Source organism: Panthera leo, chromosome A1, assembly GCF_018350215.1.
Source record: "Panthera leo isolate Ple1 chromosome A1, P.leo_Ple1_pat1.1, whole genome shotgun sequence".
Lineage (NCBI taxonomy): Eukaryota > Metazoa > Chordata > Mammalia > Carnivora > Felidae > Panthera > Panthera leo.
The window spans coordinates 237934691-237958231 of record NC_056679.1 but is presented as its reverse complement, the minus strand read 5'-3'; the positions used below and the strand labels follow the sequence as shown (position 1 = coordinate 237958231).

Genomic DNA, 23541 nt, shown 5'->3' with positions numbered 1-23541 from the left:
TCAGGTCACGATCTCGCGGTCCGCGAGTTCGAGCCCCGCGTCGGGCTCTGTGCTGACAGCTCGGAGCCTGGAGCCTGCTTCTGATTCCGTGTCTCCCTCTCTCTCTGCCCCTCCCCCATTCATGCTCTGTCTCTCTCTGTCCCAAAAATAAATAAACGTTAAAAAAAAAAAAATTAAAAAAAAAAAACAAACTTCCTCGTGACCTGCAGCCCACGGACAGAGGCCTGCGGCAGGTCCAGAGGAGAACACCTGCCCAGAACCCCCTACTGTCCCAGTGGTAATGCCTCCCCAGGGGGAAAACAGCCTTAGCTTCACAACGGCAAGGCCTCCTCTCCTGGGATCCTCCTGGGCACATGAGAGCCCTCCTGCCAGCCTTCCCGGGTTCTTTACAAACCGAACTCCCAGATGCAGAACCGCCCCACCACGCTCTTCCTGCCCACGGCCCTGTCCCCGCGCTTCGGCGAAATCCCCTTCTGGCGCCGAAGAGTCTCAAGACTTCTTTCCTGGCCGTCAGCTCCGGACCCCCCACCCCTCCAAAACCCCACCAGTGCTAAAGTCACAGTGGCCCCACCTCACAGGCCCCTCCCCTGTGGCTCCTGCCTCGTCCACACAGCAGCAGCACCTGCCGCCCCACACGTCCCACGTGAGGCGCACGGTGGCTGGGGCGTGAAGACCTACGCTTGCGGACGGCGATCCCTGCCTCCGGGTCTAAGAGGTTTATGTGCGAGCCACGTTTCTGTGGTACTCTTGTGGCCCCGTGAAAACCTGTTTCAGTTCGACAACAGGAAGAAATTGCTATGAATACAGGTGGTGTCGGGGTGGGTGTGCCGTCAAGGACAGAACGTGTTTCCCAAGAAGGGACACCCACTGGACGACCACGCGACGGCAGCTGGAGAAGAGATTCGCACCAGAAAGCCACGGCGTGTCTGTGGCGCTGGGGGCTGACAAAGAACTCCCAGAAGCAGGATGAACCGTCCACGTCGGAAGTACGCCTACATTTATAAGTCTTAAAAAGTGGGGCGTCTGGTGGCTCAGTCGATGGAGCGTCCGACTTCAGCTCAGGCCACGATCTCACGGTCGGTGGGTTCGAGCCCCGTGTCGGGCTCTGGGCTGACGGCTCAGAGCCTGGAGCCTGCTTGGGATTCTGTGTCTCCCTCTCTCTGTGCCCCTCCCCTGCTCACACTCTGTCTCTCTCTCTCTCTCTCTCACAAATAAACAAGAAAAAAAACTTGTAAAAACTGGACCAAAGCACACGAATATGTGAAAATTTCTAATAAGCAGATGAGCAGTTCTCAAGCCTGCCTCTCAGGGGCTCGTCACCCGGCCCAGCGCTCTGTCCCTTTGGATCCTGCGGGCACAGCACAGCTGTCCCTCGCGATTCTGGCACCCAGTAGCCTTCAGGCAGGTGAAGCCGGGGAAGGCCGGGTGGGAGGAACCCACTGAAAACGCCCTCTGGGCCAGGACCCTTGTGGTTTCCCAAGTGCCCCCTCCTGTCCACTCCTGCATCCCCCCAAGATGGGGGTGTCTGGTGGGGCCCCAGCAGGACAGACGGACCCCACCTGGAGGAAGGAGGGGAGGATGGGGGGTCTGAGCAGGGGCGGCGTGGTTCCAGAGCATCAGCCCTGGCTGCAGCCCTCGCCCCAGAGCCTGCACCAGTGTTCTCACGCAAGCCCACGTGGGCACCCGCCACGTACGAGCCCGTAACCGGAGCCACGGGGTGGCGGGTGCTCAGCACGCCGACGTGCACAGAAAGGCAACGTGTCAAGTCCACACGTGGCACTAAACAGAAAAGCTTATGAGCAAACCCCAAATTTCAGTTACGTGGACCCTGGGGCCCCAGGCTTCGTGGCTAGCACAGTATTACCACGGTCCCCCTGCCAGGCAGCCGGCGGGTGCCTCCAAGAGGACACCGCCCCGCGAGGGGGGGTCTCACCCGGAAGTCCCGCTGGTCTAACGGTGGCGAGGGGCCGCTCTCATCAGACTGACAGTGCCCTGAGGTCAGAGGCGGGGCTCAGCCATCCTAAAGACTTGCATCAGGCTTCTGAAAAATGTGCGTCTCCCATTAAAGGAAACCTCGATGGTGAAAACTCACCAAGTGTTGGACCCTGGGCCCCTCCCCTAATGACGGAGAGCACCTCCCACCGTTGCCACAGCCTCTCGTGGCAAGACGGTCCCACGAGAGATCGTGGGTAAGGAAGCGGGTTCTGAAGCGGCTCTCCCACAGCTACTATGATCCCGTGTGGGGACAGGAGCCGGAATGTACCCGGAGCGTCTTAGACTGTCCCTCAGGGACCCGGGCTGTTCCCAGGTGGGTCCGGAACCAGGAAGGGGACACCCCACATCCCCGTTTCTGGGTTCTCTGCCCTTTGCCACTCGACGTATGATGCTTGTCCTCCGTTAACAGGCACAGTTTGTGAGATACTCATCAACATTAATGGCTAATTTATTTGAATGGGAATTAAAAAGAACTCACACCCGTCAAGCCTTCGATTCCATAGGGATTATTTACGGAGAGGCTGAACCAAGGTGTCACCGAACGCCCTGCCTTGAGTCACGCGCATCCTGGTGGCCAGCTGCTGCCTGTGTGTCCGGGATTCTGAGAGCGGGAGGGACACGGGCTGCCAGTGGCTGGGCACCCAGGGGGACCAGAGCCATCTGCTGGGCTCTGTCCCCAGCCTAGCTTTCTGAGGGGCGTGTGGACACGCGGAGTTCGAATTTACGTGTGTTCAGGTTAGGGTTCTGCTTTATACAGTCCCACGGAATATGTTGCCACAGGGGTGCGATCTGTATACAGGGAGGGGACAGGGTTGCACACCCAGGCCACACCAGCTCAGCAAAAGTGCCTGTGAAAACGCCTCCAAGGCCACGCAGACCTCCCGCCGGGGACCCTGCGGAGCCCCTGAGCTCTGAGAACCCCTCCCGGGACCTCAGTGGCCACACAGAGGCAGCCCCTGCTGCCGGGGAGTAGAAGAGAGGAGGAGAGAGGAGACGGGACACGGGGGGAGGGGGTGCGGAGGGCGCAGGCTGATGTCTCCCCGTCCACAACGGCCGGGAAGGATGTGGAAACAGAAGCGAGAAACTCCCTGAGGGCACGCACACTCGTTGCGGAAGCGCTTTATCTTCCGGGATTAGACTTGGGAAGAGGGAGGAAGAGTGCTGACGGCTACTGCAGCGGGTGAACAGAGAGCTGACACACAGGACAGCCCTGTGGGCCCCCAGGCGGTGCGGCCCCTCGCCCTCGGGCGCAGACCCTGGATGGGGCTGACTGGTTCCCACCCACACGTCTGAATTCACCAAGTTCAGCAACGAAGCAGAGGCAGAACCGTGACCCCACGGCCACCGGAGGTGCGAAAAGAGTGGCCACGCACGCCCCCCACCCGTGTGCACCCTCAACAGGCCCTTGCTCGCTTCTGCAGAGACCGTTTTCCTACGGCTACTGGCTAGTTTGCTCCCAGGGCTCAGGAGGAAGCGGTGGCTGAGGGGCAGCCCCGGGCCATGCTCGGGCAGTGACAGGGGCACCAGGGTGGCGGCGGGGGCCCGCGCCCGGGGCGTGGGAGGGACAGCACTCACTCTGCCATGACGCGCCGCACGTTGCTGGCATACAGGGCCGGGTCCTTCTTCTCCTCGTCCGAGGGGCTGTACACGGGAAGGAACTGAGCACAGAGAAGGCCGAGTTACTTCCACGGGCATCACCAGGCCACCGGAGGTGACGGTCGCAAGTCTGACACGATTAAGGTCTGTCAAAGCACTTTCCGTGAGAACCATCTTCAAAGTGGCCACGGTGCGCGTGCACGCACGCACGGACACGTGTGTGAACACTCACAACCCACGACTCCTCGGCAGGAGCGCCCCCTGCCTGCAGGCGCACGGGATGACAATCTCACACGGAATCTTCCTCTACGGATGCAAAAAAGTTACTCGTGTGCCTTCCTCTCGAAAGGCCTCAGCTGGTGGTGGGGGTAACACGACAAACTATCTCCTCGTGAAAACGCACCAGATTTGACATCCGCCGCATTTTCAGTTATGACAAACCGTCCCACGGAAGTGTGCGTTCGCGTGAGCGGCGCTTTAAACGAGTGAGTCCCACGCTCTGCTGCCGCCCCACTGTGTGCAGGCGTCACTGCGCCCTCTCTCTTTACCACAGACGTCTGACGGTACAAGGACATCCCGAAACCCCACCAGTCCCCGTCACGTGACTTCATTCGCCCGGCACCGTGAACTGGACGCCGTGGAAGTCACAACAGGTGCTCACGGACACCCGCAAGCATGGCGTGAGTAAAGACACTTAGAGCGATTTCAAAAAGTCATTGTGTCTTTTGAACTCAGAACATCAGAAACGAGGCGTGAAATGGAGTTCTCACCAGAGGCACGGTCCTCCGAGGCCCCTGCACCGGCTGCTTCCGGGCCACCGGCACACGAGCCACATACAAAGTTCTAAGGGGCAGGCCCGCCACCCTCGGACGTGGGCCGGGGACCCTTTGCTTCAGCCTGTTGTGATTAAGTGGCTTCTGTTCTCCTGAAGTAACAAACCCGGAGGCCGGCCGAAAGCCAGGCTCATCGGTAAGTTCGGTGCAACACGACAACTTTTACCGGAAGGAAGTTGTCTCGTGACACCCTCCACGCCACGAACGGGCCATCCCTACTCTGCGGTGCGGGACTAGCCTATTGGTTCCCTTCTTAAAAAGAACCCTCCTCCCTCATGCACTTGGATGAAACATGCAGGCTGCACGATTGTGACTATTTAACAGAGCGGAGGGAACAGGAGTCGTGACTCGGGGACACCCAACGGGCTGCAAGCCGGGAGGCAGGTTATGCGATCTGACCCAACATCAAACAGAAAACGGCAGTACGAGACACGTGCCACGTGAAGTCGCCAGTATCAGACCACGTAAAAACGCCAAAACATAACTCACGGCGTATGCGCCAATTTGCTAACCGTGTTAAAAGACGGTTGTGGATTTTTAAAATCCTATCTAAATGGATTCAAAATCATGCAAGAGACACAATGTGATTGATGAAAAGCCACGGGAAGTACCTCTAAGGAGCTACAAAGCAAGACAGATGCGTGTAACGCTGAGACACAACGTGACACTGTATAATATGTGCCGCGACAACACGTAAGTAACACTGTGTCTGTGGAGACCCTGACGTCGTACAACACATCTCCACAGACACAAAAATGACACAGTATCCGCTAACACCACGTCCACACAGGTAACGTCACGTTGTGTTTGCACGACACCAACACAGTATTACATCTGTACGGACAAGGACGTAACAATGCTCAACTCGTATCCGTAGAGTCCCCAGTCACATACTGTGAAACGCTGTATCCGTGTAGACGTCAACATACAACTTTACCTGCAGACGCTGTATCACATCTGTTGGTACAGACGTTAATACGACGTTGTATCTGTATACACCCCAGTGAAGGTTGCCTAAGCCGTATCTGCACAGAGGATGACCCTGTGCGACGCTGTATCCGTATAGAGCCCGATGTAACACCGTATCGCGGTGCATCTACGCAGACCTCGACGCCAACACTACGGTACCCACCTTTATAAACCCCGACATGACACTGTAGAGGACACCGCATCTATACAAACCTCGATTTCCACTCGATTGTGAAACTGGCAGAGCGTGAGCCACAGGATCTTCAACCTTAAAACGAACAAACAGATTTACAGCATTGGTTAAAGGATTCTCGATTTTGTTTAAACTACTTTCGATTCCGGAGCAGAACCTCCGGATGCCTTCCCCTGCAGAGGGCACCACTGTGCAGTGAATTCTTTCAGCGGACGCCGAGCCTCCCACAGCCTGACCCGAACCTCGCAGCAGCGAGGAGGATGGGGCTACCTTTACTGAACAGGGGACCTCCCCGTCCCTACTAAATGCACCGACCCTGCAGCTCTCCTTTGCCCTGAGTGCCACGTTTCCCCCGTGTGTCCTCCAGCCGAGGACACCTCGCCTGACACTATCCCCCACCTGGCCGTCCCCAGGGACGCGGACCTCTCCGGGCCCGGCCCTAGAGCTCCTGACCAGCATCACCAGCCTGTTCTTTGCAGAAGTCGGACAAGGGGAGCCACCCGAGTCCCGTCCTCGGGCCATCGCTCACCCTCCACAGTGGACAAGCGCCCTCTTAACTCCGTGCACACCCGACTTCTGCCCCATCACTGCCACCCCCAAGCCTGACCGCCACAGCCCAGAGGAGCCCCTTCCTGCCTTTCCCAGCCTCCCTCTTGCTTCTTGCCACCCACCCTCCACACTCCAGCCCCCGCAACGCTATCACTCCCCCCCACCCCTCGCCGGCGCAGACGCTGCCCTTTAGGGAGTCTTCCCAGCATCCCGTTCCAAATGCCTTGGCAAGGCCTGGGGGCCTGGCTCCACCAGCCCCTTCCCACCGCCAAACAGCAGCTCAAATGCTGGCGTTGTGGGGAGGCCTGCTGTCCTGGAGCCCCCGGGCCCGAGACGGGGGCCGTCCCCGCAGCTCCCCTCCCTTCCTGGCAGCTGCAGATGTCAGACGTGACGGTGGTCACCGAGCTGACGGGTGCAAGTGGGAAGGAGAGCCACTCCCAGTTACCTTCCCACAACGAACTTAGGTCCTGGACGCCAGGAGGGTGAGAACGGGCCAGGTTTGTACACCTGGTTTGCACAGGGGGCAGAACTGAACTGCTGTTGAACAGCAGCGGGTCACGCGTCCAGAGTTCCCACGTGTGCACAACGCAGGCCAAAGTGCAGGCCAGTCGCTTGAGTGGCCACTGTGCTTTCTGGGGAGGACAGGACGCGTGAGAGCGCACGGTGTCTCACTTACGCTCCAGGTCCTTGCCACGTCCACGTGATGGTGTCCTGGGGGGCAAGAAAGGAGCAGGATGAGTCACAGCTGACCCAGCGTGTGCCCGCCCTCCGTCCTGGCCTCGACCTGCCCGTCTCTCACCAAGACGCTGGCGCCCTCTTCTTCCCCAGCCTGCTCTGGGACAAGGGGGCAGGCGGGTGGCTACCACCTCCGGGCCGCTCTAGACACACTCCTCTCCTCCCACGGCTCCAGGGCCGGTGAATCCCTCGTCCTGTCCCTTGTTCAAGCCGTCCCGCAGCTTCGGTCTACGGCCCAGGAGCCTGCCTTGTGCGGGCCTCGGGAGCGGTCCCTACCGCGTGAGGCGCGTTCCAACCCACACCCACCTGTACCCCCACTGCGGGGCCTGTGTGTGCCCAGCACCCCGAGACTTGTGGACGCCCCCCACCCTCGGTCTTCGCTGCTGTGCCAGCACTGGGCGGGGACGGACGTCAGAGGACACACACCCTGTTTCTACCCTGACGCCGGTCCCCCAATGGGCTTTCTTCTGAAGTCCTTCCCACAGGCTGCTGAACACCCTCCCCTCCCCGACCCCAACCTCAGGGGCTTCTCCGGCCGCCGACCCCGGGGCCCTGGCCCACCCTCCTCCGCACGGGACCGGGTGCAAAGTGGTCAGTGGCGGTTTTCCGGGAAATTATGCAGCTGAAGAGGACGACACAGACCAACGAGAAAAGACTGCAAAGCAGCCAGGCTGAATGCTTCTAGAAGAACCCAGGAGAGGCAGTTTGCTTAACCTAAGTTGACAAAGCAAATTTAAGAAGCGGAAAACCTAGAATTCTACACGTCGATGACAGATTCTCTCTCAGACGCCGGCTGACGCACGCACCTCTCCGGTCACCTACCGCGAGACTGCGCCACCTGTCAGTTTCCGTGGCTTCCGCTTGTGACATTTACTCACTGGCCACTCTGGGGGCCTCTTTTGTGTCCGTCTGCACCTGAAGGCACGGGGTCTGGTCCAGCAGAAGGTGGGCCAGGCCCCTCACGCCCACAGACGTCACCCACAATCCTGCCCCCATCCGTACCAGCAACTCCAGACCCCGCCGTGCTGCGACTGGGGAGTTTCTGTTCTGCTGTCACAAAGACACAGTGGGACAGAGACGCAGCTCGGTGTGACAAACCCACCTCCTGTGTCCTCCGTCAAGAAACAGTCCAGCACATCCAGTGCCCAGGCAGGGCCCAAGGACACGAGTCCCTGTGGCCCAGTCTCAGCTACGAGAGCCCGACGCCTGTCGAGGTACAGGGACGTCCCCCTGGCAGGGGTTCTGGCAGAAGTGAGATGCTCTTGCAGAGGTGGCAGCGGAGGGCACGGGGGCCTGTGACCAGAACCTGCTGAGGCTTCGTCCAGCTCCCTGCCTCCCCTGAGCTGGGGGTCCGTCAGGATCACCCAGGCACTCGGAGCCCCCCACGCCCCTTCTTTTACTCTGCTCTGTCACAAGCAAAGACCTCTGCACGGAGCCAGATGCACGACAACGGCGTGTTAAATACCAAGTCACTTAGTTCCTTTCCCTCCTGCCGTCTCCAGCCTTTCAGAACTTAAGTACTCTTAATTTTAATGTTTCCCGGTAAACAGGCAGTGAAGGCTCCTGGGGACATGGGGGCCCGTCTCACATCAAACCATCAGACCGAACAGAGAGGAAGGGCCTCCGCTCACGACCCACGAAAACAGGACTTCACGCACGAATACTGAAGCGTTCTGGAACGTCGGGATTGACTAGAAACGGCGCCTGAAACGTCTTCAAACTCTCATTCCCAGGTAAATCACCGGAATCCCCGGGAAACACGCTCACCAGTTTGTTCGGGTACCGCAGAACCACAGGCTGGACAGGAACTCCTGGGATGAACGCACCTGCGGGGGAAAGGGCAGCGTCCTAGTTCCCGAGCCGCGGGCCCCGCGCTGGCGCCTCTCATGCTGGTGTTGGAGTTAACGTGAGCTTTTCTCCCTCGCCCTCCTGGTCAGAAGTCTTATTAAGGTGCCTGGAGGGACCCTCAACATGGCTGCCAGCTGTGAAATCTCAGGGGAACCCCAGGCTCACAGCCCATCCCGCAGGAGCGTCTCCGGCCTGGGGTGTACTTTTGTGGGAAATCTGGGAGGCACCGGTGGGAGCAAGGGCTCCCCTGCTTTCTCGAGGAGGAATTTCTCTGTGGAATTAAGAAAACTACAGGGGCACCTGGGTGGCTCAGTCGGTCGAGCGTCCGACTTCAGCTCAGGTCACGATTTCACAGTTCGTGGGTTCGAGGCCTGCGTCGGGCTCTGTGCTGACAGCTCGGAGCCTGGAGCCTGCTTCGGATTCTGTGTCTCCCTCTCTCTCTGCGCCTCCCCTGCTTATGCTCTTTCTCTCTCAAAAATGAATAAAACGTTAAAAAAAATTAAAAAAAAAACCCTACATACCAGGCTTGAAGGTAATTAGGCACGTCCTGTTGGTACATGTTCCTTCCGGAAAAATCATGATCTTGGAGGAATGAAAAGGAAAAAAGGAGGATCTTAGACATAATTCAGAATACAATCTATTTTCTCTGCTGCTGACATACTTCAGATGTTTAATCTACTCCGTTGAAACGGGTCAGACACAGGACGAAGGCATACCCGGACGGATTTCCTCTCCAAGCACAGGTTCTACTAAAGTCTGGAAGTGCAGACCTACACACAACACAGCCTCCTTCGAGTGTGCAAAGGGGTGTGCCCACGAGGGGGTGTGCTCACGAGGGGGAGTGCTCACGAGGGTGTGCTCACAAGGGGGGTATTCACGAGGGGGAGTGCTCACGAGGGGGAGTGCTCACGAGGGGTGTGCTCACAAGGGGTGTGCTCACGAGGGGGAGTGCTCACGAGGGGTGTGCTCACAAGGGGTGTGCTCACGAGGGGGAGTGCTCACAAGGGGGAGTGCTCACGAGGGGGAGTGCTCACGAGGGTGTGCTCACAATGGGGGTATTCACGAGGGGGAGTGCTCACGAGGGGGAGTGCTCACGAGGGGTGTGCTCACAAGGGGTGTGCTCACGAGGGGGAGTGCACACGAGGGTGTGCTCACAAGGGGGAGTGCTCATGAGGGGGAGTGCTCACGAGGGGGTGCTCACAAGGGGGGTATTCACGAGGGGGAGTGCTTACGAGGGGGTGTGCTCACGAGGGGTGTGCTCACAAGGGGGAGTGCTCACGAGGGGGAGTGCTCACGAGGGGGTGCTCACAAGGGGGGTATTCACGAGGGGGAGTGCTTACGAGGGGGTGTGCTCACGAGGGGTGTGCTCACAAGGGGTGTGCTCACGAGGGGGAGTGCTCACGAGGGGGTGCTCACAAGGGGGGTATTCACGAGGGGGAGTGCTCACGAGGGGGTGCTCACAAGGGGGAGTTCTCACGAGGGTGTGCTCACGAGGGGTGTGTTCACGAGGGGTGTGCTCACAAGGGGGGTATTCACGAGGGGGAGTGTTCACGAGGGGGAGCGCTCACGAGGGGGTGCTCACAAGGGGGATTTCTCACAAGGGTGTGCTCATGAGTGGTTGCTCACGAGGGGAGTGCTCACGAGGGTGAGTGCTCAGGAAGGGGAGTGCTCACGAGCGGTGTGCTCACGAGGGTGTGCTCACAGCTGCTATGAGGCCCAGGTGCTGCCTCCCGGGGACACACTGCCAGTGCAGAGTGGGCGCCCACAGAGACACAGGCAGCGAAGGCACACAGATGAGGCCGTGGGCGGAAGGACCCGGGCCGGGCCAGAGCGGCAACACCACACACGCGGTTTAAACTCCTCCCCAGTCGGAGTTGCAATCACTGGGACTCACGCTGACCCCGGCGACATAATAGAAGTCTCCCCGACGCTGGAAAATACGGCTCACGTGGCCACGCGGCCGCTCTCAAGCGTGGGGCAGCCCAGGGGCACAGGGGCCCGGCCCTTTGGGTCCCCACCGCCCAGCCCCACCTCTAAGTTCACATCTCTCAGGACAGGTGTGCCGAACACGCGACTGTGCTACCTGTGGCCACTTTCCATTTGACTGTGCCCGCCTCCTGATCTCCTCCACGGTCTTCCTGCGGGAATCCTGGTCCGACCGGGACACGAACACCGGCCGGATGTACTTTATCAGAGCTGGAAGGGAAGGGAGGCACTCGTGTGGGAACAGGCCACAGGACGGGAGGACAGGACAGCAGTGGACCTGAGGGGCAGGCTGCAGTCGAGTAGGAGGTGGGGGGGGGCTCACTCCCAGAAGGGGGGGAGGACTCAGTCCCAGTAGAAGGGGGGGACTCACTCCCATAAGGGGGGGAGGAGTCACTCCCAGTAGGAGTGGGGAGGACTCACTCCCAGTAGAAGGGGGGAGGACTCACTCCCAGTAGGAGGTGGGGGGGACTGACTCCCAGCAGGAGGTGGGGGGGGACTCACTCCCAGCAGGAGGTGGGGGGGACTCAGTCCCAGTAGGAGGTGGGGGGAATCACTCCCAGTAGGAGGGGAGGACTCGCTCCTAGTAGGAGGGGGAGGACTCACTCCCGGTAGGAGGGAGGAGAACTAACTCCCAGAAGGGGGGACGACTCACTCCCAGCAGGAGGCGGGGGGGCTCACCTCCAGTAGGAGGGGAGGACTCAGTCCCAGTAGAAGGGGGACTCACTCCCAGTTGGAAGGGGAGGACTCACTCCCGGTGGGAGGGAGGAAGACTCACTCTCAGGAGGGAGGAGGACTCAATCCCAGTAGGAGGTGGGGGGGACTCACTCCCATAAGGGGGGAGGACTCACTCCCAGCAGGAGGGGGGAGGACTCACTCCCAGCAGGAGGTGGGGGGACTCACTCCCAGTAGGAGGGGGGACTCACTCCCAGTATGAGGGAAGGAGGACTCATTCCCAGTAGGAGGTGGGGGGACTCACTCCCAGTAGAAGGGGGGAGGACTCACTCCCAGTAGGAGGTGGGGGGGGACTCACTCCCAGCAGGAGGTGGGGGGGACTCACTCCCAGCAGGAGGTGGGGGGGCTCAGTCCCAGTAGAAGGGGGGAGGACTCACTCCCAGGAGGGGAAGACTTGCTCCTAGTAGGAGGGGGAGGACTCACTCCCGGTAGGAGGGAGGAGGACTAACTCCCAGAAGGGAGGAGGACTCACTCCCAGCAGGAGGCGGGGGGGCTCACTCCCAGAAGGGGGGGAGGACTCACTCCCAGTAGGAGGGGAGGACTCAGTCCCAGTCGGAGGGGAGGACTCACTCCCAGAAGGGGGGGAGGACTCACTCCCAGTAGGAGGGGGGAGGACTCACTCCCAGTAGGAGGGGGAGGACTCGCTCCCAGCAGGAGGGGGGAGGACTCGCTCCCAGCAGGAGGGGGGAGGACTCGCTCCCAGCAGGAGGGGGGAGGACTCGCTCCCAGCAGGAGGGGGGAGGACTCGCTCCCAGCAGGAGGTGGAGGGGACTCGCTCCCAGTAGGAGGGGGGACTCACGCCCCACATGGGGACGGGGAGCTCACTCACTTCCCCATATTGGGATGTTTCTGCTCTCTGCCTTCATCACGATGGAGGACATCGTCATGGTGACGGCGATGGCGTCGAAGTAGGAGGAATGGGGTGCCAGAGTGAGGATGGCAGCCTCAGAGGGTGGGGCCCGCTGCCCCTTCACCACCAGCCAGTGGAAGCCTCCGGCAAACCACATGGCGCGCATGATGGCCTTGAGCAGGACGTCCACGACCCTGCAAAAGAAGGTGCTGTGGTCAAACCGAGGCAGGGCAGGGGGGTCGCAGGCCGGCTCCGTCGCGGCTTGTGAGCGTGAGGCCGGCCCTGTGCACGTGGACCCGACCTATCAGGCCATCCAGGGTGCCGTCCAGGCTGATCCGAAACGTGCACCGGCCGGAGGAGGGAAGAAAACAGGTGCTGTGCTCTCGTCCCTCTGTGTAGATGTGCAACATTGTGACTTTGTCAGGAAAACGGAAGTGGCTGTGCCACGCTCCGCAGCAGTGTAAAGACACAGAGTCCCGACCTCACAGACTCCGGGGCCGCAAGCACTGGGAGGTGACAGATTCGCACCCTGAGCATGGAGGTTTTAAAGAAACATCAGCCCGCTAAAACACCCGAAATGCAATTAAAATCAGGAGCGAAGTCAGGCCGAGACCAGGAGTAGAGGCCTGCGGTGAGAAACCACGGTCCCACCTCCCTCAGGCTGCCCGTGGTCCCAGGACCAGATGCCACGCTGTTAAGCCTTTTCTAGATGAGATCAGGTGGACGATGACTTTGGAAAGAAAGTAAAAGTCAGCCTAGATGAACTGAATTTGCTTCCTATTTAGTTTTAGATGTACGAGAATACAGACATTTTGAAACCGCACATCCTTCCATCGTAATCTCTGACCAGCATTTCCACGTCACCGGAACTACGCCGGGGCCAGTGGCACGGGCTGTCCACGGTGCAGTCCACGGCGAGAAGGGGTCACCTCTGTGTGGACGCAGATGACAGGACTGAGCGACAGAAAAGAGCCGGAAATCTCACGGGACGGATCCCCTCAAGAGAGTTCCGGAAGATGAGGCCCGACGGCTCTGAGCAGCAGTCCCTCACGGGGCCGCCTTGAGCCGCCGTCGCCTGCAGGGGATGAACAATCCTGGTGTGGCTGTACACCTGCTGGGGGCCAGGCTCACACATCCCCACAACCGGGTGTGATCAGTTGCTTACGTGTCCAAGCGCACACCGCTAACCGTGTTTGTGTGCGTGTGTGCCACTTTTCCTAACAAGATCACGTGCAAGAATCAGAGCCGGCCGACACCTGCGGATGCGTGAGGAAGGAGGCACCGGGCAGGCTGTGGCAGAAGGGGAGCCAGTCCCGGGAGGTCGGGTGCAGGCGAGGGGGGCTGGTGGGAAGTGGGCACCAAATCCTGATGCTTCTGTGGGACACACACCCACCACCCCTGAGGCCAGCAGGCCAGAGGGCACTAAGCAGAAGCGGGCGGGGCGGGCGGATGCACCACCCGTGACGATTCTCTGAGATCTCGGGGAATGCCATCCCCAGGACACCGCCCACTGGGAAGAGCCGGCCTGCGGACGTGGAGCAGGCCTCCTGGCCCGACGCCTCCCGGCCAAGCTCAGGCAGCAACGACAAGCCTGAGGTGCCCGGAGCGCTTCCTGGGAATAGAGAGGCAGGACACAGATCTACACGCACAAGGGCATTCTTGCTGCATCGCCCAGGCGGGAGCCCAAGAACCTGAGACGTGAGCACAACCAGCCCCGTGATGGAGAAGAGACCGACCGGGGGAGAGGCTGCGGTCCACACCGTCCTCGAGCTGCTAGAATGCAGAACGGGGCGCTGTGAAAGGAGCAGAGGACGAGGCAACAGTCTGGCAAATCCAGTCTCTTGCTGCAGAAGCAGCCAGTTCCCTGGGAAGCTGAGGAGTGAGCAGGATTCCCCCAGGAACAGGCAGGGAAGAAAGGACGGCACTTTGGACACGAAAAACTTAACACGAAACCACAGACTCCTACAACTTCCTTCGAGAATTTTTCAAATTCCCAAGGACGGACAGAAGATGCCAAAACTTCCAGAAGAGCAGATGGGCTACCCGGGCACCACGGCACACTCACATCTTCGCGGCCCCGGGGACGGAAGGTCTGGAACCCGTCGTCTGCACCCTGACAAGCTACCCGTCAACACCGAGGGGAAAACAAAGCCTCCCGGACATGAAACGCACCTCAGTTTCTCCTGCTTGTCCTCTGAGAAAAAACCCCGATGCTCCACAAAATCTTGGAGAAAAGAAACAAGGGAAAAAAAGAACCCCAAACCAGGCTGAGGAGACAGACGACGCCCCAACCTGCAGAAAGTCGCTGCGCCCAGCAGAAGAGGAACGTGTGAGGGGGGGCCGGGGGCTCGGGGACCCCCAGGAGGAGAGCATCGTCGCAGCGTGGACACGAGGGGGCAGAAGTGCAGGCTATGCTCGGGCTCAGCATCCCATTAGCAACAGGCGAACGAGAGTCTGTAACTGGAAAGGAGGTTCGATGGGGTCCTAAGAGCGGGGCTCTGGCGCGATGGGACAGGTGTCCCGTGAGAGACAGACCGCAGCTGCCCGCCAGGTGAGGACCTCGAGAGAGCACCTGCGCAGGCCAGGAGCCGGATCTGCCCGATTCCAGCCCCCGCAACCTCGCACTGTTCCCCAGCCTGTGGCACGTGGCTGCGGTGGCCCAAGGGGACTACCACCGGCCCTTCCTAACCACGTGAGCGGGCCCAAGAGGCAACGCCGAGGACCATCCTCCACCGCTGGCCCGCTGGTCGGGTTTTGCAAGAAGATGGCCGGTTGTTTCCACGACTGCGGTTGGAAGTGTGTTGTGAGACTGCTCATTCCTCCCTTCCCTGGAGCCCCAAGGCTTTTGCTTTAGCAAGTCCGAATGGCAGGAGCTTACATTTGGCAAAGACCCTCCCGGACGGAGGAGCATCAGCCCGCTCAGACCCGCACGGCTCTGCAAGGCGTAAAGCTGCACACCTCCCAGCCGACCCCACGACTCTCCCGCACAGGCCCGTGCGCACTAATCCGTTTCCTCCTAACTCCTGAGTCCCTGGATCAGGAATCTCGTCTCCACGTTCTCCTTTAAGGAGTTCAGTGTTGATGGTACTCGTGTTTTCCCTCCAGCACCAGACCCAGCACAGGGCTGTGCATGGCTCGCTCACACACACACACACACACACACACTCGTGTACACACCCACATTTGCATATACACATGCATTCACATATATACACATGCACGTGCTTGTATACAAACACACATGCACACATACACACTCACGTACATACCTATACATGCATGTATACATGCACATGCTTGCACATGTGCACACACATACGCATGCACATGCTTGTACACACATATGCGCATGCACTCATGCACACACCCACATGCGCATATACACGTGCACACATTTGCACACATGCATATACATTCACACGTATATACACATGCAATGCTTGTACACACATATACACACACACTCATGTACACACCCACACATGCATATACACGTGTGCACACACATACACACCTGCACGTGCATGTACATACACACAAATGCTCACACACAACACACGCACACTCACATGCCCACACATGTGTGTACGCATGTGCTCACATGCTCACACACACATATACACATTCATACATATATGCACATGCACATGCTTGTCCACACACATACACACATGCTCACATACAGGTACACATATGCACGTGCACATGCTTGGACACACGCACACACATGCTTGCACTCCCACACAGGCATGTATTCCTGGTCAGACACATATAAACGTATACACACTCATACATGTGTGCACAGTGACGTGCGGTCTCCGTGGACACAGACACCTCTACTTCTCGCTGCCGAGGACACTTCTCAGGCATGCTCTGGGCACACGAGGCACCTGGGAGGCAGTGGCCCATCTGTCACCGAAGGAGCCACGTGGAGCCACACGGGGTGGGCACGGGGAATGGAGAGCAGCCCGGAGTCCCGTACTTTGAAAAGACAGAACCTGCACTGTGTGTGTGGACAGAGGAGGGGATCCCAGCCCAGAGCTGAAGAAGGAAGGAATTAAGACAAAAATGCCAGGAAGTCGTGTTAACCTATCATGACTCAAACCTCAAATTTTTAGTCAAATCACTTGTAATTTGTCAAAAACTACAAAAAATTCTGCTTTCTAGCTATGGATTCTCAACCTAGCGACACTGAAATTCTGGTTTCTATTCGGTGTAGATTTTGTTTGATTACATATTTGATACTAAATCCCTGTTTTAGGGCTAAAACATTGAAAAACACCCTCCAGGTTAAGCAAGCTCTTCAAAGAGAATTAAGAAACCCAAAAAGTCAGAACGAGGACCCCAGAGCCAGTGATGACCCCAGTGGACAGGAATGCCAAGCAGCTGTCCCTCCCTCGGGACCTGCTTCCTGGCGTCCCCGGGCCAGGGGCTGTGCTGGGGACAGAATGGGAACAGGTCACGGCCTGCCTTTGGGACCTCCGGGAGGGAGAGAGACCGTGGCTCACTTGGCACCGATGATGGTCCAAGAACGTGAAACACGGCAGGGGGTGCACACAAAGACCCTGTGTGAGGGGTCCCCCAGGCACCTGGACCGTCCCCAGGCACGGCCACACCATACTCCTCACTGGCTCAGCAAACGCTCGACTTGAAATTGGCCGTCTTTGCCCCGCATGTCAGTGCCCTGTGTGAGCACGACAGGTGCGTGTCGGGAGCACGGGCGCCGAGGACCCGCCAGCTCCCGCCTGCCGGCCGTGGGCATGGTGTTCCCGCAGAGCAGAGAGCAGACACGCTCCCGGTGCGGGAAGTCGAGCCTGTCCCTCAAACCCCTTAAGGCCCGGGAGCGAATACCCTGGGCTCCATCTGCCCTGGCGACTCCACCCTCCTGGGCGGTACGCAGGTCAGCGGGTGTGGCTGGGCTCCGGCAGAGCTGTTGGTAAACCGAGTGCAGCTGGACCTGGCGTGTGCACCTTTCTGCTGACCCCTGTGCAGGCCTAGTAGTAACTCTTTCTGAACAGACCGTTCAAGGGCCCCGTATGGCTGACGGGAGGCGTTAGGGTGTGGAGAGCGGGGAAGTCTCCAGGTTTACGACAGAAATGACAACTTCCAGGACGCTGGAAATACTTCTCGCAGCCCTCCTGACACTCGCCACCTTCATTTACTAACGCGTATACTCTGCGAACAGCTTTAGGAAGAAACAAGAAAACACTGTGGTTTCATTTAACTTCCTGAGGTCCACGCTGGGTCTCTGGCTGAGACGTATTCACAACTCGTCCGTCTACAGACGGCTCTCCTTTGTCAGTATCTGGTGAGCAAACGCAGGGGACCTTCCAGGTGTACGAAGCAGGGAGGGTCGCTGGACCCTGCGGGGAGACCAGACCAGCGAGAAGGACAGATGCCGGCCGACACACAGCCTCGCAGGGCTGGGGACACGGAAACCCGCGGGGAATCTCTGTGCTGAGGACACGCCAACAGCAGCCCGGCCCCGAAGGACCCCCTCAGGGCAGGGGTGTGGTGGGGGCACGGCAGGGGCGGAACCGGCCACTCCCCGAGGGGAAGGGGGCACGTGGCCGGCGGTGTCCCGGCCGGGAGAGGGCAGCCTGGCGTGCTCCGGGCCCAGGCGGGGGAGGAAGGCCGGAGAGGCCGGGGTACGCGGTGGCCCTGCAGACGGGTGACTTACTTCCGCCACGAGGCCGGGGACGGCTCGGGCTCCCTCTCCGAGGACCCCAGCGTGGCGAAGAACGTGAAGGGCCAGGCGAGCAGCATCGCGATCAGGACAAGCAGCAGCCGGATGGGGAAGAGTGTCAGCGTCATGAAGGCCATCTGGGAAGACAGAGGCGAGGTCATTCCAGAACCGGAGGACTCCGCACGGGAAGCCAGCCCCGGAGCTGGCGTGGAAATGCCACGCCTGCCCTCACACATGGCGGTAAGTGGCCAGGACGTCCTGCCGAGGCTCTGGGCTGCACCGCCGTCCCCCAACCCCGGTGCCCACAGTCCCGCACCTGAGCCCCTCTGGGGCCGGCCCCGGCACACGCCTGAGCCCCAGCACAACCCGGGGACGCCTCTGCAGCGCTGGGGTTCCCCGCGGTGAGGCGGATGTCGGAGCTCAGGGAGCACTGGGGACGCCCGTGACTCTCCAGCCCCAGGGCATCACGGGCGGGAGCCCAGCAGAGAACGGGGCACAGCCAGCCCACCTCCAAACGGGCAGTCTGGTCGGGGTGACAGCATGGGAGGGGCTCTGTGGGGATGGGCACATGGTTCACCAGAGGGGTCAGGGCAGGAACACGGTGGACAGATGGCCATTCCTAAAACCAAGCGCCCGTGCGCACAGAACCAGGCTGTGGTCCCCGCCTGGGGGCACACGCCTGGGGACACACGCGGTCTCAGAGGGCCAGCATCTCAGCAATCAGGGAGGAAACAGGGCAGGGGACGGATGGCAAAGCCTAAACTTACAAAGGATTGGTGATCAACAGATGCAACTTACGATTATTTGCAGTAACACACGCTTTGAACGTGTAGGTTTGGGCGCAGGGAGGACAGAAAAGACAGGCCAGGAGAAAGTGCACAGCGACGTCTCCCAGCTCCCGGCCGACCGGCTGCACGGCCCACGGCCGCCCCCCTGCTCGTCCGTTACCCACACCGGACGGCCCTGCGGTTTCTCTGCAGGCGCTCCCGGGTCCCCTGTCAGGAGCAGCACCACCCAGCAGGTGGGAGACAAGCCGTGTGTGTGAGTTTAAACTGTCTAGTGGCCCCACAAGCTGAGGAAGTGAACGTAGCACAGACATCACATCTGCTGTCCTGTGGTTGATGCTGGTGACGACGTTTCCCACCAAGCGCGGACTTGCTCTGGGCTCTAGCAGATGTGCTTTGCTGACGAGAAAGTACCTTCCCGCCCCTGGGTTTCTGGGAGTTGGGTTTGCTCTACGTCACGAATGGGTGAACGCGACCCGCTGTCCTTCCTGCTTCTAGTGTTTGTTTGCTCAGCCCGCGTCCACCACATGCTGCTTTTAGACGTGAGAACCTTGGTCACAGCGCTGGGGTTTCTTTTTTTTCATGTTTATTTTGAGAGAGAGCACAAGCAAGGGGGGCAGAGAGAGGGAGAGAGAACCCCAAGCAGGCTCCCCGCTGTCAGCACCGAGCCCCGCGTGGGGCTCGACCCCACAAACCGTGAGACCATGACCTGAGCCGAAACCAAGAGTCGGGGATTTTTTTAAGGAACTGCTGAGTCTGCTCACCGATGCGTCGCTGGGTCGAGTCGGGGGCAAGCCTGACCCACAGCTTCCCTCCGGCGATCCCGTGGCGTGGCCCCCTCTGCACACCAGCGAGCTGCCTCTCGGGGGAGTTTCCACGGAGATGCACACACAAGCACTGTTCTAATTTGATTTTTATCGCTTACCTAGGTGTCCCACTTCTTGTGATCCTTCAGTGCCTCTGCTACTGAGAAAATCCTCTCTGGGAGTCCCCAGCAGGTTTTTTCTCCCCTAACCAATCTCCCACCCCGCACGCGTCTTCAAGAGACCTGAGAAGCTGCCCGTGGCACTCTCCCGTGCCTCTCGTCACCCTGCCCTGCCGTGTAATCAGCATTGTTCGTGCCCTCTGAAACTCTTCTGCCTACGCTGACTGGTATTTTTCTACTCTATCAGTCTGTTTACTGAACCAGTTTTGGATGGGTTTACCGTCCCCGTGGCCAGTCAGTCGGTCGTATGAATTTTAGCTCCTACAGGCACCCCGCTCTTACTCTGACTCTAACGTCCCTCTTAACTTCTTGAGGTAAAAGCACAGAGCGGTATTTTCAGAAGCGTCCCGTTTCCCACTGCCACACTGAGAACGCCCAGCTTTCTCCAGCCCCACGGTAAGTTCCGGACGGCTGGCTACGGGCGCCCCGGACGGCCTTTACACCTGCTGCCCGCGCGGGACGGGCCGAGGGACGACCGGGCAGCAAAGCACGTGAACAGAGCCCGCCAGGAAGTGTTCACACTGCGAGGGTGCGGTCACGATGCTGTTTGCCCGCCAGCGGGCCTACCCCCCGCTCTGGGTCGACAAAGACGGAACCACACGGGTTCCTGGAGGGCGTGGGAGCGCCAGCCCCGCCCCGTGCCTCTGAGAGCCACAGACGGGGACGGTGATGGGGCGGCGAGGGGTCCCCGGGGGGCGGCGTCCCGCTCCCTCCAGGGGTGACCCATACCCATCCGGTACCCCGAGTCAGGGCACGTGTGCCGCTCCTCACGTTGTTCCCGTGGGTGGCCAGCAGCTGTTGGACCCGGGACACAGCACGTGAGTGACCACAACTGACTGTGACGACAATTCGCGCACCTCTTACACGCATCCCGAGAACACCACCTGGTTTCCGAGTTTCACGGCGAGCGGGGAGGGGGCGTGTGAGTGCCCAGCACGGGCCGAGGCCCCCAGCTCACAGACGGGGCTCCTGCACAGTGTGGTGAGTGAGCGTCACAGGCCTGCAGTGACCGCCTGGCTGGGCCTGAAGGACGGGGAGAAGGTGGACACGGGTTTACGAGGGCCACGTGAGCGGCTTGGGGAAAGCGAGCACCTTCGGGGGCCCCATGGGGTGCAGGAGGGCCCCGGCCACCTGGGCTAAGACCCCGTGTGTTTCCCGGGCTGCTCCCCAGGACCCCATGACCCTGCCTTGACCTTGCCCCAGCACTGGGCCCACGTGCTGTCCACTGGGCTCAGCCCCGCCCCGGAGAGGCAAACGGTCCCCAGAAGGGGCAGGACTCGGAAGGCTTCCTACAGCCTCTTCCAGAACGTTCTGTGGGCTATGGCCACTTCTCCTGAATTCCAGGCTATCGGCTGGTTGGACCCTCCTGTCCCCTTGCATCTTCTGGCCCACCTGCGTCCTTCCCAGGCCCAGCCACCTCCCGGTGCCCTCGCTGTCCACCACACCCTGTGCCCAGCCTGTCGGAGCACACTCAGAGTTTCCAGCCACAGGACCACAGGCAGGGCAGCCGTGTCAGCCACACGGACGTTCTCAAGTGTGCTGGGGCCGAGGAAACGCGTGCTCAGAACGTCCTGGCTGGACTGGAAAACAAACAGGGCCACAAGCAGACGAAAGGGGCCAACTGCGCGGTTTCCAGGCAGTTCCGGCTCAACGTTCGGGAGGCACTGTAATTAGCAACTAGGCTGGACACGGTATTTCCTTCCCGGAGCCAGCGGGGGGCATCCCATTCCCCAGTGGGAGTGTGCCGGGAGGCAGAGGGGGGCCCCGGGGAGAGAGCGGGTCTCCGCTCCCCACAACCTGAGTAAGACCCAGCTCTGTGCTGGACTCCCTGGCTGGGGAGTGCCCGCTCCCACCGGAGCCCCCCTCAGGGCGGCCCTGGGCCGGAGGGCGGGGTCAGCGGGGCCTCGGGGAGAGAATGCTACCCCCCCCCCCCCCCCCCCCCCGTGATGGCACAGGGCGGGGGCCAGGGCAGCAGTGGCACACGGGGAGGAACGCTGCAGACCAAGCAGGAAAAGGCTGCTAACACGGGACCCGCGTCCCCTCCAAGAGGCTCCGAGGGCTGCGGCCTGTCCCTGTCGGGAGCCCCAGTCACCCTCAAAAGTGCCAGGCTGGCCCTCCCATGAGCTGAGGGTTTATAACCCAGTCCCAGGGGCGCCCGCGGTGACAGTCCCTGGCTGAGTCGCTTCACGCTCCTTGGAAGCTGGCTTCGACACACGGTCCCATCGGAAAGGGGTCCCCAGGAACAGACGCCGCCCTCCAGGCTCACGGTTGCCCTGAGTCACAGAGCAGCTGTTCCGGCCCGGTATGCTCTGTCTGGAGTCCCCGCTGGAGCAGACCCAGGCGCAAGGAGACCCTCACGGCCGCCTGCAGGCTCCCAGCACTATTTCCTGCCAGACGGAACCAGGGCTCCTGGGCAAAGGCACTCCCAGCAGGGGCAGAAAATGTGGAAGGGGCACCTGGAGCCCAGCGGCACAGCGGAGACGGGGAAGGCGGGCAGAGGTCCCTGGGCCCGGGAGCCCCCGCGGCAGACATGCCACTGTGAGCACGGCAAGAGCCATCGATGCGGTAACGGAACTTCACACGTGCTCACGGGTCCATCAACCAGGCGCACACGCCCCACCTCACCGGGGGCCTCCGCGGACCCCAGGAGACCAGCTCTGAGTGGCACCCGGGCCAACAAGCACGAAGAATCAGGCACTGTGCTGTCCATCCCGAGACTGTCCCTCGGGGCGGCCACAGGGAGAACCCGGCAGTGTCCCCGCGGGCTTCCGGAACCCCACCACTCGCACACACCCACGTGAAGGGGCCTGTGTGGACGGAGACAGACATGTGAGCCGGGCGCCGTGTGGATGAGCCACCTGACAAGCCAACAGAAACAGAGCCTCCTGATTCTGGATCAGAAGACACGGGAGACACGGGGAGGCGATCGGTAAAACGCAGAGCAAGACGCTCAGGGACAAAAGCCCCAAACACACCGTAAGAAAATAAAAGCAAGGAGCCGGAAGGAGGCTCCAGGGGAGGACGTGTGTGAGGCTCCGGGGTTGATGCCCGCGGCCCTGCTCGAGACATGCGCACCCGGGAGCATCTACAGGTCAAGTCTGGGCTTTGCTTGTGGATCAGTGAGACCAGGGAGAGAGCGGGCATCGGCGAGACCAGAGAGGCCGGAAGTTGGAGACTGCTGAGGTGGGCGAGGGTGGGCACGGGGCTCACTACGTTTTCTCTGCTTCAGTGTGAGGGGCTGAACCGTGGGCCCCCCTTCACGTACTGATGCCACAACCCCCAGCCCACCTCCCGACGTGCCCGTACTGACGACAGGGCCTTGGAAAGGGTATTAAGGTACAATGAGGTCACCAGAGCAGACCCTAATTCCATAGGACAGGTGTCCTCATACGAAGAGGAGACTAGGTTACAGACACGCACAGAGGGACGGCCGGTGAGGACTCACGGAAGTCACGGCACCTCCACGCCAAGGAGAGAGGCCTCAGGAGTTACCCACTCTGCCCACACCCGGGTCTCGGACTCCCAGCTCCCAGGACCGGGACAGATAAACACCTGCTCTTAAAGCTGCAGGTCTGTGGGGTCAGCACCCGAGCACGCACACTGGCGTCTGTCTCAAACCTCCCGTAGGAAGACGGTTCTAACGTAAAACGTTCCCCGATTCCCAGTGACCGCACCGGATCTGGTGTCTGCAGCTGTGGTCACAACACCCCCGCTCAGGCTCACGTGGCAGCCACTCCCTCCTCTCTGCCAAGGCCACGAAGGCCACCAGGACCACCGACATCATCGTCACGCAAGCCGG

General features: G+C 60.3%; 1 protein-coding gene across 6 annotated transcripts in view; it reads right to left on the bottom strand.

The window, feature by feature from the left end:
* The window catches only part of LPCAT1 (lysophosphatidylcholine acyltransferase 1), a 43982-nt gene that overhangs the window by 8844 nt on the left and 11597 nt on the right, over positions 1-23541 (bottom strand). For all 6 annotated transcript variants that reach the window (XM_042953662.1, XM_042953697.1, XM_042953669.1 and 3 more), the window contains 8 exons: positions 17967-18109; positions 12266-12480; positions 10802-10914; positions 9240-9300; positions 8638-8696; positions 6812-6846; positions 5607-5661; positions 3571-3653 (listed from right to left, as the gene is read on the bottom strand). In XM_042953662.1, coding sequence (XP_042809596.1) covers positions 3571-3653; positions 5607-5661; positions 6812-6846; positions 8638-8696; positions 9240-9300; positions 10802-10914; positions 12266-12480; positions 17967-18109 — 764 coding nt within the window. The remainder of the gene's footprint in view (positions 1-3570; positions 3654-5606; positions 5662-6811; positions 6847-8637; positions 8697-9239; positions 9301-10801; positions 10915-12265; positions 12481-17966; positions 18110-23541) is intronic.